The sequence below is a fragment of the Lithobates pipiens genome, unplaced genomic scaffold (genome assembly GCF_037356315.1).
Source record: "Lithobates pipiens isolate NorthernLeopardFrog02 unplaced genomic scaffold, aLitPip1_a1.2 Scaffold_1, whole genome shotgun sequence".
Classification (NCBI taxonomy): domain Eukaryota; kingdom Metazoa; phylum Chordata; class Amphibia; order Anura; family Ranidae; genus Lithobates; species Lithobates pipiens.
The window spans coordinates 251227015-251242360 of record NW_027507685.1 but is presented as its reverse complement, the minus strand read 5'-3'; the positions used below and the strand labels follow the sequence as shown (position 1 = coordinate 251242360).

The 15346-nt window shown below is 42.3% G+C and overlaps 1 protein-coding gene across 6 annotated transcripts in view; it reads left to right on the top strand.

The window, feature by feature from the left end:
- The first annotated feature begins 2904 nt into the window (after positions 1–2904).
- PCDH19 (protocadherin 19) overlaps positions 2905–15346 on the top strand; it is a 250332-nt gene continuing 237890 nt past the window's right edge. For 3 of the 6 annotated variants that reach the window (XM_077484961.1, XM_077484942.1, XM_077484934.1), the window contains exons 1-2: positions 2905–6192; positions 7808–7822. In XM_077484961.1, coding sequence (XP_077341087.1) covers positions 4034–6192; positions 7808–7822 — 2174 coding nt within the window. In that variant the 5' untranslated portion in view covers positions 2905–4033. The remainder of the gene's footprint in view (positions 6193–7807; positions 7823–15346) is intronic. The other 3 variants (XM_077484975.1, XM_077484969.1, XM_077484951.1) reach the window with 1 other exon arrangement.

The window sequence follows — 15346 nt, the reverse complement described above, 5'->3', positions numbered from 1 at the left end:
GAGGCCTGAAGGAGTAAAGACAAAGTTCCATGGGGTTCAAAGGCTCTGTAGGGTATGGGGATGGCATCTTAATGAGGAAAGACAGACGACTTGCAGGTTCAAGGGGCTCTGGAGTGGCCATCTTGGGATATGGAGTTGCAAAGAGAAGCAGATCAAAAGGACTTCTGCGCATAGGTATGGAAAAAAGGGTGTCGAGGCTTGAAGTAGATTGATGCAAGAAGAGTTTTGGAGCGGAATAGTAAAGCGGTCGAAAGGTCAGTGGTTTCCAGGCTACAAATCCTATGGGGGTCACAAATAAAGTGGCCTGGGCACATAAAAGACAAAGATGCTCTGCAGGTGCAAAGATAAGAAAAGCCAGGTTAAGGTTTTCTGGAGTGACAAGCCATGAGGGTTACCAATAGGAGGGTCTGGCTGGGCGAAAAGGCAAGGAACATGGAAAAGGTGGTGTGTAAAGGTATGGTTCTGTAGGGTTGAGGGTTCTTAGGTTGAAAAGCTATGGGGTCACAACATGTTGGGTTCTGTGGAAGGAAGTCTGCAGGGTCAAGAGTTTCTAAGGAGTAATGGCAATGGACCACAGCTCCAAGGCTTCTGAGGAGCAAAGTTAAAGGGCCAACACATGGCCTGGAGAAGAAAAAAAAAAGAGGAGGTTGCAGATTAAGCGGTTTCTAAGAAGTGGTCAAAGAATGCAGGGGTCATGGGAAATAGAGAAGAGGTTGCAGGTATAAGGGTTTCTAAGGAAGGGACCTAAGGCACTGCAGCGTGCAAGGGTTTGGAGAACAAAAAAGATGTTTCAGGTTTAAAGTTTCAAGGAGCAAGGCTAAGGGACCAATTAGAGCATTGGCCTGGAAAAGGGAAGGGTATGCAGGTTCAATTTATTCTGAAGAAGGGTCTGCAAGTTTAAAGGCTACTATATAGCAAAGCTAAGAGTCCAAAGCAAGCAGGGGTCTTGGGAAACAAAAAAGAAAGTGATGCAGGTTTAAGGGTTTCTAAAAAGCAAAGCTAAGAAGCCAAAGAAAGCAGTGGTGTGCGTAAAAAAGAGCAGAGGTTCCAGGTTCAAGGGTTTCCGATGAAGGGTCAGCAGGTTTAAGGGTCTGAAAGGCAAAGCTAAGGGGCCAAAGCATGCAGGAGTCTGGAGGAAAAAAAAGAAAGGTATGTAGGTTTAAGGGTTTCTAAGGTGCAAAGCTAAGATGCCAAAGAATACAGGGGTCTAGGTCAAAAAACAAAAGAAGAGGTTGCAGGTTTTAGTGTTTCAGAGGCAGGGTCTGCGGGTCCAGGAAAGGTCTGCAGGTTTAAGTTTTTTTAAGGAGCAAAGATAAGGGCCAAAGAATGCAGGGGCCTGGGGGAAAAAAAGAAGGGGTTGTAGGTATAAGGGATTTTGATAAGCATGTCTAAGCCACCACAGCATGCAGAAATATAAAAAAAAGTAGGGTGTATAGGTTTAAGGAATTCTAATGAGCAAATATAAGGCACCATTACAGAAAAAAATGGTCTTCAGGTTTAAGGGTTCAGAGAAGTAAAGGTAAGGGGCCAAGCATGCAAAGATCCGGGGTAAAACAAAAGGTTTGCAGGTTTAAGGGTTTCTGAGGAAGGGTCTGCAGGTTTAGGAGTTTCTAAGAAGCAAGGCTAAGCAATCTCAAGCTGAAGAGGTCTGGGGGGAAAAAAGAAGGCTCTTCAGTTTTAAGGGTTTCTAATAAGCAAAGCTAAGGGACCACAATACGAAGAGGTCTGGATATAAAAGAAGGGTCTGCTGGTTTAGGGGTTTCTGAGAAGCAAAGCTAAGGGGTCAAAGAATGCAGAGGTCTGGTGTAAAAAATGGTCTGCAGGTTTAAGAGTTTCTGAAGAAGGTTCTGCCGGTTTAAGGGTTTATAATAAGAAAAGCTAATAGACCACAACATGAAGGTGTCTGGGGAAAAAAAAGGGTCTGCAGGTTTAAATGTTTCTGAAGAAGGGTCTGCAGGTTTACGGGCCAAGCTAAGGGACAACAACGCGCAAAGATCTGGGGGGAAAAGAAGAGCATGTAGCCTTTCTGTGGAAGGCTCTGTAGGTTTAAGGGTTTCTGAGGAGCAAAAGATAAGGGACCACACCATGCAGACATATGGAAAAAACAAACAAAAAAAAGGTCTGTAGGTTTAATGGTTTCTGAGTAAGGCTTTACAGGTTTAAGAGTTTCAAAGGAAGGGTCTGCGGGTTTCAGAGGAAGGGTCTACATGTTGTAGAGGAGGGGCTCACAGGTTTAAGAGTTTCAAAGAAAGGGTCTGCAGGTTTAAGAGGAGGGGTCTGCAGGTTTAGGAGGAAGGGTCTGCAGGTTTAGGAGGAAGGGTCTGCAGGTTTAAGGGTTTCAGAGGAAGGGTCTGCAGGTTTAAGGGTTACAGAGGAAGGGTCTGCATGTTTCAGAGGTAGGGGTTGCAGATTTAAGGGTTTCAAGAGGAAGGGTCTGCAGGTGTAAGAGTTTCTGAGGAAGGGTTTGACAGTTTAAGGGTTACAGAGGAATGGTCTGCATGTATAAGAGTTTCTGATGAAGAGTCTGCAGGTTTAGGGGTTTCAGAGGAAGGGTCTGCAGGTTAAAGGGTTTCAGAAGAGGTAGCTAAGGGACTTCTGAGGACAAGAAATAAAAGGTGATGGTAGGTGAGAAGTCTGAGAGATGATGAAGACAGCAGTAAGATCCTGGGCTGAGCCTTGCATTGCAGAGCCATCTCTCCAGCAATCCTCCATCCCCGGACAATCAGCACCACGGACATTTCCCTCTCGCAGCCTCTCTGCTGACTGAGGAAGTTTTACTCCCCTTTTGGAAATTTGAAGCAGCCCAGCCCCAATCAGAAGCCCCACCGCCCCTCCTCCCCCCGGGCACCCTGTGATAGGCTGGTGCATGGAGTATGTGAGCGCTCCTCTCTCCCCCTCCCTTCTCCTCTCCTCTCTCCTCTCCTCTCTCTCTCTCTCTCTCTGTGTTCGCAGACTGCACTGGCACTAGTTAGCAGCAGCAAAGAGAAGACACATCTCGGAGCTCCCACACTACTACAGCATAGAGGAGGAGAGCCTGGGCACAGGCAGACAGCTCTGTCTATGGATCATTGCAAGGCACAGGGAACTCCATGAGATGCAGCAGAAGACATCAGGATCCTGAGACACCCATTTGGATCTTTATCAATTTTTAATTTTTTTTTTCTTTCCTGCAAATAAAAAAAAAATAAAGAGAGAAAAAAAAAAAAGAAAAAGAAAAAAGAAAGAGAAGCTTGTTAATGGAATCACAGTCAGCCTGGGGAGTGAATTGTTTGGAGAGGACTTACTGATTGCTCAAAGACTCCCCCACCACCACCTCCTTCTACTACCACTGCATCCCTAACGGATTGTACCAGCTGCACTGTTGGACTGCCATTGTACCCCACCTGCTACCCCCCCTCCAAGTGCCAGTCTCACTTTGTCTTGCCTGCAAGGTGCCTACTTGGCTTCTCTTTGATTCTTTGCGAGAAGGAACATCTCTGAGCATTGCACCATGAATGAAGGTTGCTGAGACTGGTTACATTGTTAATTGCTGGAAGCTGAATGGCAACGGATCAGAGGGTGTAAAGAAATAAAAAAAAAAAAAGGAATTTTTTTTTTTTGTTTTTGTTTTTTATTTGGACTTTGTGTCATGCTCCATAAAACCTGTCCACCCCAATGCAGCTCCCATGAAGACCAGAACTGATTGCAAGCCATGAGGACGCGGTTAAAGAGAGCTGCTGTGTGATCGCATCGTTTCCATGAGACATTGTGCATGCAGGGCAGGTGCCCCAGTCTGCTCTGGGCACTTCTTTTTGCCCCCCCTTGCTTTGAGCCCCACAGGGGCCAGCTGCGCTGGAAGAAGCAAGCCAAGTTGCAGAGGAATTGCTTGAGAGAGGCTTCCCCCCCTAACCCCAAAAAAATAAGGGTCACAGTGAGTTACCTACATGGTTTTTGCTGATTTCTGTCTCTCCTCTTCATCCCTTTTCATTCTGCTGCCTGAGATTAATTGCCCCCTAAATCCAGCCTCCAGCTCTCCAGCAAGGGAGCAGGGACTATGTGGCTTTGGATCAGGAAAGACATGGATGTATTGCACATTCTGCTGTTGCTGGTGGTGTCCTGGAGCCGAACCCGGGCTCTGATCAACTTGAAATACACCGTGGATGAGGAGCAGAGAGCTGGCACCCAGATAGCCAATGTGGCCAGGGATGCCAAGGATGCTGGTTTTGTGCTAGACCCCAGGCAGCCTGCCTTCAGAGTGGTTTCCAATTCTGCTCCTCACCTGGTGGACATCAATGCATCAGGGCTGCTGGTCACCAAGCAGAAGATTGACAGGGACATGTTGTGCAGGCAGATGCCCAAATGTGTCATCTCACTGGAGGTCATGTCCAACTCCATGGAGATTTGTGTTATTAAAATAGAGATTAAAGACCTCAACGACAACGCGCCCAGTTTCCCCACCGACCAGATCGATCTGGAGATTTCGGAAACGGCCAGCCCTGGCACCAGGATTCCCCTGGAGAGCGCCTATGATCCAGATTCTGGCAACTTTGGGGTCCAGACCTATGAGATCACACCCAACGACCTGTTTGGCTTGGAGATCAAGACCAGAGGAGATGGCTCACGGTTTGCTGAATTGGTGGTGGAGAAAAACCTGGACAGAGAGACCCAGTCTCATTACAATTACATCATCACGGCCCTGGACGGTGGGGACCCCTCCAATTTTGGGACTGTGGAGTTAAACATCAAAGTGATAGACTCAAATGACAACAACCCAGTTTTTGAGGAGCCTGCCTATACTGTCAATGTCCCCGAGAACTCCCCTTTAAATGCCTTGGTCATTGACCTCAATGCTACTGATCCAGATGAGGGTACCAATGGTGAGATTGTGTATGCCTTTAACAGCTATGTGTCTGACAAAACTAGGGAGCTCTTTAAGATAGATCCCAAAACTGGTGTAATTACAGTCAGTGGGGCTATAGACTATGAGGAAGGGCATGTGTATGAGATTGATGTCCAAGCCAAGGATTTGGGACCCAACTCCATCCCTGCCCATTGTAAAGTGACTGTGAATGTGTTGGATGTGAATGACAATGTCCCTGTTATCAACTTACTCTCAGTCAACAGTGAGGTGGTGGAAGTAAGTGAGAATGCTCCACCTGGCTATGTCATAGCTTTAGTGAGGGTCTCAGATAGGGACTCTGGTATCAATGGTAGGGTGGTCTGCAAACTCCTAGGCAATGTCCCCTTCAGACTTCAGGAATACGAGAGCTTCTCCACCATTTTGGTAGATGGGAGGTTGGACAGGGAGCAGAGGGACCAGTACAATTTGACTATCCAGGCCAAAGACAGTGGCAACCCATCACTCCAGTCCACCAAGTCCTTCACTGTGAGAATCACTGATGAGAATGACAACCATCCCCATTTCTCCAAAACCTTCTACCAGGTCATTGTCTCTGAAAATAACACCCCAGGGGCTTACTTACTCTCCGTCTCAGCCAGGGACCCCGATTTGGGATTAAATGGCAGTGTGTCCTATCAACTGGTGCCATCTCAAGTGAGGGACATGCCGGTTTTCACCTATGTGTCTATCAACCCAACCACGGGAGATATCTATGCCCTCAGATCCTTCAACCATGAGCAAACCAAGGCTTTTGAATTTAAGATTTCGGCTAAGGATGGTGGCACTCCACCACTGCAGAGTAACGTCACCGTTAGGGTCATTGTGGTGGACGTCAATGACAATACCCCTGTGATTACCGCTCCACCTTTAGTCAACGGCACCTCTGAGGTCTACATCCCCAGAAACGCAGGGGTAGGCTACCTAGTGACTGTGGTTAAGGCCGACGACTATGACGAAGGGGAGAATGGCAGGTTGTCCTATGAGATTACGGAAGGGGACAGGGGCTTCTTCGAAATCGACCAGATCAACGGGGAGATTAGGACCACCAGGACTTTTGGGGAAAACTCCAAGACAACTTATGAACTGATTGTGGCAGCACAGGATCATGGGAAGCCTTCTCTCTCAGCCTCCGCTTTGATTCTGATCTACCTATCCCCGGCCCTGGATGCTCAGGAATCTATAGGATCTGTTAACCTGTCTCTGATTTTTATCATTGCCTTGGGATCTATCGCCGCCATCCTTTTTGTCACCATGATCTTTGTGGCTGTCAAGTGCAAGAGGGACAACAAGGAAATCAGAACCTACAACTGCAGGTAAGGGGGGTCCATTGATGTGTTTATGACCTATCTGGGCGCTATTGTATTCAATATACCTGTATAATATGAACGTTATAGCCACAGGCATTGTTTTATTAAGAGCATATAGCAACTACAACAGCCATTCCATGAAAAGAGACGCAATGGGGCTTATTTACTAAAAGCTGGAGAGTGCACAACATTCAGGCTCACTTTTGCATAGAAACCAATCAGCTTCAAGGTTTTATTGCCAACTCTTAATTGAACAAGCTGATGTTCGAAGCCGATCGGCTACCATGCACAGCTGCACCAGATTCTGAGTGCACCAGCTTTAGTATATCACCCCCCCCCCCCCTCCCCATGTTTGCTCTGTGATTCCTTGCTTACAGTTATCCTTGTAGGATTCCACCTGCTGCAGACAGCACAGCTCTTTAAGAAATCATTCTGTTGTCTTGCAGTCATTTTGTACTGGTTACGGATAGGTGGGCACCAAAGTCTACGCAATCAGCTGTCTTTAATCCCGCCTCTGGCACTGTAAAAGTTAACGACTGGCACAGAACAAAAAAATAAAAAAATTATTATTATTATTTTTTTTTTAAATGGCAAGAGTTTAACATATAATAGGTGCACTAGTGACTGTTGTATTTTCAGATTTTGAAGAAAAATAAATAAATTTGCAGGTGTCTACAGTTTGCAGAAAAACATTCATGTCAATGTATAGCCAGCAGTAACTGAAGCCAAGATGGTTACAGGAAAAAAAAAAAGAAGAAAAAAAAAAGGAAAATGCAATATCTATTTTCAGCCACTAGGTGGCACTGTATGTCCAAGGAAAGCACATTTCCAGTTCCAGCTAAGTAGATAGGACTGGAGTTGAATCTCAGTTGGAATTTGAAAGAATTAAATGCAAAAATAATGATTTTTACATTTCAATGCATGCCTGTAGAGGTGATTACATTCAATTCAGCCCCCCCCCCCCCCCCCTTTTCTCTTAGCGTTGTCTTCTTCTTCTGCAAAAGGCTCCTGTAACCGAAAAAAAAAAAAAGCATTAAAAAAATGGTGGAATAAAAAAAAAAAAAAAAGCAGTTTAGGACTAGATTAATTATTGATTCACCCTTCTTATCAGCTTATGTGAGATTTGCAAGCACTTACTTATATCAGTAACAAATTGCAAGTGCAGCGGCTCTACATAATGAAAACATTTTTGTTGCAAGGCTGCGTTGCTGCAATTTGGACAAAGATGTTTACATTGCGACCCGATTTTTTTTTTTTTTTTGTGCGGCTTTGTGTACACAGGGGCAATAATACCAGTATTTTTTTTTTTTTGCACCCTTGTCCGCACAACACAAAAAAAAACTAAAAAAAACTTTGGTTGACAAATGCTAAACCCCTGCATGAATATCAATGAGGTTGCCCTGTAGCCAAGCTGCAGTGTTTTATACAGTTATAATCTTGTTACCACTACATTGACACTGCCTCCTCTTATATTCATCACGCTCAGCTCTTCCAAGGTGCGAAGAGCACAAGAAAAAAAAAAAAAAACATCTTATGCCTTGACAAAAAAAAAAAAAAAGCGCATCTGCTCAATTTATATTCTTTTTTTTTTTGTTTAATTTTTTTTTTTTTTTTTTTTTAGAATTGCACCAACAAGGTAACATTGTGCTGCCAGCAATTTTTGCATGACCCTTAGATTCTGAATCTTTAGACTTGTGTTTGTTGAGTGCTTCACCACCCCCCCCCCCCCTCCCACCCCCACACACTCCACAAGCTGTTATGGTACTACAAGTCCCAGCATGTTTTTCAGCAGGCTCAACCTTGAAGACATTTAAATAAAAAAAAAAATAAAAAAAAATAAAGGATATCCAGTCTAATAAATTGATTGCAATGCCTATTTCGCAAGTTGCAGCATCCCCAAACCGTTGACGAAAAACGATTAATTCCAGTATTTATTACTGGCACGCTGGGAGGGGGGGGGGGGGGCACAGCAGGGACTTGTAGTTCTACCATAGCTGGAGTACCACTGTTTTGCTGCATGCAATGTTTTTTACTAATATATTTCATCCATAGGGACCCTCCGGCACTCGTAGGGGTGGGGGGGGTGGGGGGGGTTTGCCGGTTCCTGTAGCCCGTCATCAACCATGGTAGATTGTCCAACAATTCCGTGCCTTAGACCTTGTATCTAGTACTGATGCTTGGAAACTGTGTCAGCGCCAATTTACGTAGCTGTAGCCAGATGCAGACATGTAAAGGTTAAGCAGCATTTATTCTAGGACTGTGTTTTTTTTTTTTGGGGGGGGGGGGGTTGATTTTGGAGGAATCAGTTAACCCCACCTAAAGGGTTCATTGTTGCAGCTGCCGTATGCTGAAAAATGCAGCCGGATGGGTGATCTTTCAAAAAAAAAAAAAAAAAAAAGACTATTTAGGTTGTTGCATTAGCCAGATGCAGATATGCAAGGGTTAATAGTGACCTCCCCCCCACCGTGCCACCCCCGAATTGGTTGATTTTGCATGCATGCCTCATGGACGGGGGTTATTGTCTGCTGCTTTATGAATTAATTGATTAATTGATTGCAATAAATGCGTCCGGTTGCATCCTATGAGATGTAACGGGAGTCCAGGTGGATGGCTATGGAATAAGTCACCCCACGCTGGCGCAGGGGCATCTGCCCCCCTTGTCTGCACACTGCAGACCCTCCGCCGATGTATTGTGTCACTGGTGCAGAGAGAGAGAGAGAGAGAGAGCTTGCGATCTGTCGGCACCGAGAACCCCCGGGCACCAGGGGGGGGGCATCGCAATGTTTTTGTTATGCCCGACTGGCAGCCGTATGGAAGTGGCAATGTACACCGCATGCATGGGTGGCTCACGCTTAGCTCTGCAATGGAAAGCTAGCCTAGTCCTTTCCTCCCGTGATACAAAATATTCTAAATTATTCAAACGGAAAGAGAATATGTAAAAAAAAAAAAAAAAAAAAAGCAGTTGATGGGCAGGTAGAATTAAATTCACCACCACCACCACCACCACCACCACCACCACCACCACCACCACCCATCTTTTTTTTTTTCCCCCATTTATGGTTTGAGAAGCTCGATGACTTTTTGCGTCTGAGGTTCCAGCCTGGAGATTTGATTTTGTGGCTTTTTATTTCTGTCATGATGGAAATGTCATTGAGACTAAAATATAAATCCCAAGTCGTATTTTTTAGTTTTATGTGACATTTCCAATTGGAGATCATGGTCCTCATTTATTACCGTCACTTAGGTCAGTTTTTCGGCAGTGGCGTTCCGCAGGAGAAATGTCATGACCAGATTAACCCTTCCCTGGCAGCAAGCACTGAGCCTAATGGAGGGGAGGGGGGGGGTGTTATAAATTATATAAGGGGATCAATGAAGAGAGCCCTGAGATCCTTACGAACCCATGCTAGGGTTGTCATGTCCAGATTATCCCCTCCTTAGCTGTGAGGACTCAGTTTAACTGGGGGGGGGGGGGGTCTCCATGATAGATAAATATAAAGGGGTCAATGAAGATGGCTTTAAGATCCTTATGGACCACTTCTTGGGTTGCCACGTTCAGATTAATCCTTCCCTAATTGAAAGCACTAAAACTTAAAGGACCCCCCCCCCCCCCTTTAAGTTTAAGCTTAGTTATAGATGAACATAACTGGATCAATAAAGATGGGTATAAGGATCCTTATGAACCCATTCTAGGGTGGCCATATCCAGATGAACCCCTTCTTAGCTGTATGGACTCAGTTTTACTGGGGATCTTCATGATAGACACATATAATGGGATCACTGAAGATGGCTTTAAGATACTTATGGACCTATTCTTGGGTTGACGTGCTCGGAATAATCCTTAATAGGGAAAGGGGGGGGGGGGGGGTGCTTAGTTATAGATGAACATAATTGGTGAAGATGGGTTTGAGATCCTTATGGACCCAATCTAGGGTTGCCATGTCCAGATCAACTCTTTCTTTTGCTGTAAGTTTAACTGTGGGGTCTCCATTTTCTATAAATATGATGAGATCAATAAAGATGGCTTCAATATCCATATGGACCCATTCTTGGGTTGCCTTGTTTGGGTTAATCCTTCCTTGAGTGTAAACATTGAGCTTAACATTGGGGGGGGGGGGGGTTAGGTATAGATGGACATAATGGGATTGATGAAGATGGCTTTGGGATCTTTATGGACCCAATTTAAGGCTACCATGTCCAGATGAACCCTTCCTTGGCTGTATGTTAAACTGGGGGTCTCCACGCTAGATAAATGTAATAGAATTGGTGAAGATGGTTTTAAGATCCTTATGGACCTCTTCTTGGGTTGCCATGCCTTGACTAACCCTTGCTTGAGTGTAAGCGTTAAGTTTAACGGGGGGGGGGGGGGGGCTCAGTTATAGATGAGCATAATGGAATTGATGAAAATGGTTTTGAGATCCTTATGGATGCATTATAGGGTTGCCATGTCTGGATTAACCCTTCCCTGCCTGAAAGCACTGAGCTTAACAAGGGGCCTATGATAGAGATGAATATAATGGGATTTGAGATCCTTTCGGACCCTTTCTAGGGTTGCCACCTCTAGATAAACCCTCCCCCTGCCCTGTAAGGACTGAGCTTAACAGTGGGGCCAAGTACAGAAGAATATAATGGGATTGATGAGGATTGCTTTAAGATGCTTAGGACCCATTCTAGTGTTGCCATATCTGTAGTAACCCATCCTTAACTGCAAGGATTGAGCTTAACAGAGGGCTCAGTTATAGATGACCGTAACAGGATCAACGACGATGGCTTTCACATGCTTATGGACCCATCCTAGGGTTGCCGTGTCCAGATTAAGCCTTCCCCACCTGCAGGGACAGAGCCTAACAAGGGTGGGGGGGCATCTTAGCTCTGGTATAGATCGATAGAAATAAAATTGACAAAATAGCTTTGAAGTCCTTATGGACCCATTCTAGGGATGCCAAGTCTTCCTCACCTGTAGGGACTGAGCCAGACGGGGAAGGGGGGGATCTTGGCTCTGGCATAGATCGATAGAAATGGACCCATTCTAGGGATGCCATGTCCAAATGAACCCTTTCTCACCTGTAGGTTCTGAAGATAACGGGGATGGGGGCAGGGCGGGGGGGGGGGGGTATAGATCGTTAGAAATTGATAAATCTATAAAAATTGCTTTGGACTTTTTCTGCAGTTGCCCCAGTGAATCACCCATCGGTAGGAAAACACTGCGTCAGTAAGACTCCGACAGCCCCACAAGTTATATTAGCTGAATATTCTTCAGCAACCAGCTCACCTTTATGTTAAGAGGAAAAAAAAAGCAGTCAGTAAATCTGTAATGTGATCAGTACTTGTCAGTAAAACACGTCAGTAAACCCAGACCTACAATTTGGCTCATGCCTGTTGCTTTTAAATCCCTGTCTAAATGCACCTGAGCCTCATAAAACTGCACTAGTCAGTAAAGATAATTGCCACCCCTTTCTATCTGTCAGTAAAAACCGATAAGCCTACAAATATCTTTTTTTTTTTTGGGCTAGCGATACCTGAATCCCATCCCCCTTTTTACCTGTTGTGCTTCCTGTCCCGTAATGTACCTAATTATTTTAAATGTTAACAAAAAAATAAAAAATAAAAAACCAAGCCTTTGGGAAGAAGTGTCAAGTGTGTGCGGAGCTGGCAGAGCAGGGGTTAAGCCATTACCGCATTAAAAACATGATGTGTCCTTAATTATACATGTAAATGAGATCAATTCTGTTTAATCTCAAGCGCAATGCATCTGTTTTCATTTTTTTTTTTACTTTTTACGTACGAAATCATCGCTGCATATGCAGGGAAAGGAGTAAAAGGAATAATAAAAAAATAAATAACCCCCCCCCCCCCCCAGACGTATAAATAGCAATTATATAACGCTCGCATCCCCATATACAAGCTGGATTTCATCTACAAATAGAGCACAATGTGCCCCCGATGTGTAATACGGCTATAATGTACTGATGCTACACTGCAGTTAATCTGGAGTAATGGTATATAGTATGTTGGATGTACAGCATCTTATTAAAGGAATGAGGGAACGGCTTTTCCAAGATAGGAGCTTATTCTTCGCCACTGTTTTTTTTTTTTCTGTACAGAATGTCATCTTTTTATTTTTTTTTATTTTTTTCTCTCCTTTGCAAGCAGTTTGTGTTTTAAGAATTTTTTTTTTTTTTTTTGTTTTTCTGTTTACTTCTAAAGTAACTCATTACACGTGCTTAACAAATTCTTAAAAATGCTTAAAAAAAACAAAAAAAACAAAAAAAAACCCCCAAAAAAAACAGAAGCCTCGGGTGAGATGAGCTCCTTCTTTGTTACGTCTCACAATAACCTGCCATGGTGTTTTTTTTTTTGTTTTCTTTTTACTTATAAGACGAAATGTGTAAAAAAGGAAAGTGGGCTTTATTTTTTGATCCACACACACGGAGCTGTCATCGATTAATTTTCACTTGTCAATCATGGCTCAGTAGCATGTCATACTTAAACTGTTGCTTTGAAACTCTTTATTCTGCAAGTCGACAGAAGTCTATAAATGCTCCGCTTTGCAACTCGTTGGTGATAATAAGCTGTAGAGTTGGGACCACTGAGTATAAACAGATGTGGGTCCTATCTATCTATCTATCTATCTATCTATCTATCTATCTATCTATCTATCTATCTATCTATCTATCTATCTATCTATCTATCTATCTATTTTTCTATCTATCTATCTATCTATCTATCTATCTATCTATCTATCTATCTATCTATCTATCTATCTATCTATCTATCTATCTATCTATCTATCTATCTATCTATCTGCCTATCTATCGATCTGCCTATCTATCTATCTATCTATCTATCTATCTATCTATCTATCTATCTATCTATCTATCTATCTATCTATCTATCTATCTATCTATCTATCTATCTATCTGCCTATCTATCTATCTATCTATCTATCTATCTATCTATCTATCTATCTATCTATCTATCTATCTATCTATCTATCTATCTATCTATCTATCTATCTATCTATCTATCTGCCTATCTATCTATCTGCCTATCTATCTATCTATCTATCTATCTATCTATCTATCTATCTATCTATCTATCTATCTATCTATCTATCTATCTGCCTATCTATCTGTCTGTCTATCTATCTATCTATCTATCTATCTATCTATCTATCTATCTATCTATCTATCTATCTATTTTTCTATCTATCTATCTATCTATATATTTTTCTATCTATCTATCTATCTATCTATCTATCTATCTATCTATCTATCTATCTATCTATCTATCTATTTCAGACATTGGTCCTACCGCAACCTGTAAGTGTCCCATTGTATGGTAGGATCAACGACTGGATATACTCAGTGGTCATATATATATATGTTTAATTCTATATATTCCAGACATTTGTCCTACCACACCCTGTAAGTGGGCCATTGTATGGACAAAGCAATATATCTATATATATTTCAGACATTGGTCCTACCACACCCTGCTAGTGGTCCACTGTGTGTTCATATATTCATATATATATATATATATATATATATTTATATTTATTTATTTATTTATTTATATTTAATCCTATATATTCCAGACACTAGTCCTACCACACCCAGTAAGTGGCTCATTGTATGGACAAATCAATATATATATAATCCATAGAGTGGTCCTACCACACTCCGTAAGTAGCCCATTGTATCAACAAATCAATATATATATATTTCAGACATTGGTCCTACCACACCCTGCAAGTGGTCCACTGTGGTAGTATCAACTTCTGGATATACTCAGTGGTTATATATATATATATATATATATATATATGCTTAATCCTATATATTCCAGACATTATTCCTACCACATCAGTAAGTGGCCCATTGTATGGACAAATCAATAATCAATATATATATATATATATATATATATATATATATATATATATATATATATATATATATATATTCCAGACATTGGTCCTACCACACCCTGCAAGTGGTCCACTGTGTGGTAGGACCAACGTCTGGATACACTCAGTGGTCATATATACCGTATATGTTTAATCCTATATATTCCAGATATTAGTCCTACCACACCCTGTAAGTGGCCCATTATATGGACAAATCAATATATATATATATATATATATATATATATATATATATATATATATATATATATATATATATATATATATATATATATATATATATTCCAGACATTGGTCCTACCACACCCTGTACGTGGCCCACTGTATGGTAGGACCAACATCTGGATATACTCAGTAGCCACCCTAATATGTGGATGAAGTTAGAATGTGGATGAAGTTTGAATTAGGAGAATAAATCTATAAAGGCACCATCCCTATTGAAATCAAGATAATTATTTTCCTCATAAAACCCCTACACGGGGAAGGAATAGCATGAAATAGGACTTTCATTGTGCCCACAAATTGGGCAAAATCACAATACCGCTGAAAGTCAAGCTCGTTATTACCAAGATCAAAACAATCAATGATAAAACATAAGCACTGCACTACATTGCCAGCCATATCAGCATCTGTCACATAGGCTGTGTCATAGAGATGGGGTGAAACATTGCAAGCCATATCCACATTTGCCACATGAACAGTGTAAAAAAAGGGATGCCGGATCGACGCGTTTCAGTCTTTATGCTTCCTCAGGATCCACACCCATTTGCAAAAGCGATATGGCTATAAAAATGTAATCGTGCTTGTAGGGAAAAAGTCCTGCATTACAAAAACATAATTACATAATAACATTATTACAACCACATTAAGATCATCAAGGTAGTGGGGAAAGAAAAAAATAAGAATTCCCCTCCATAATGCTCTCCCCTCTTTCCAGACTCAGTGGTGAAACTCTAATATATATATATATATATATATATATATATATATTCCAGACATTGGTCTTACCACACCCTGCAAGTAGCCCATTGTATGGTCAAATATATATTTATACATGCAGTCCATTTAATAATGCTGACAGGGGTACCAAGTCATTTGTCTAGATGGGCTTCTATATTAGCAATCTACCAGGCTCATGTGTGGTAGAAAGTGGCCACCAAACCCCCGTGAAATAAAAGACAACTTCAAAAGCGTATCTAACCCCCAAAACAAAAATATAATATATTGCAT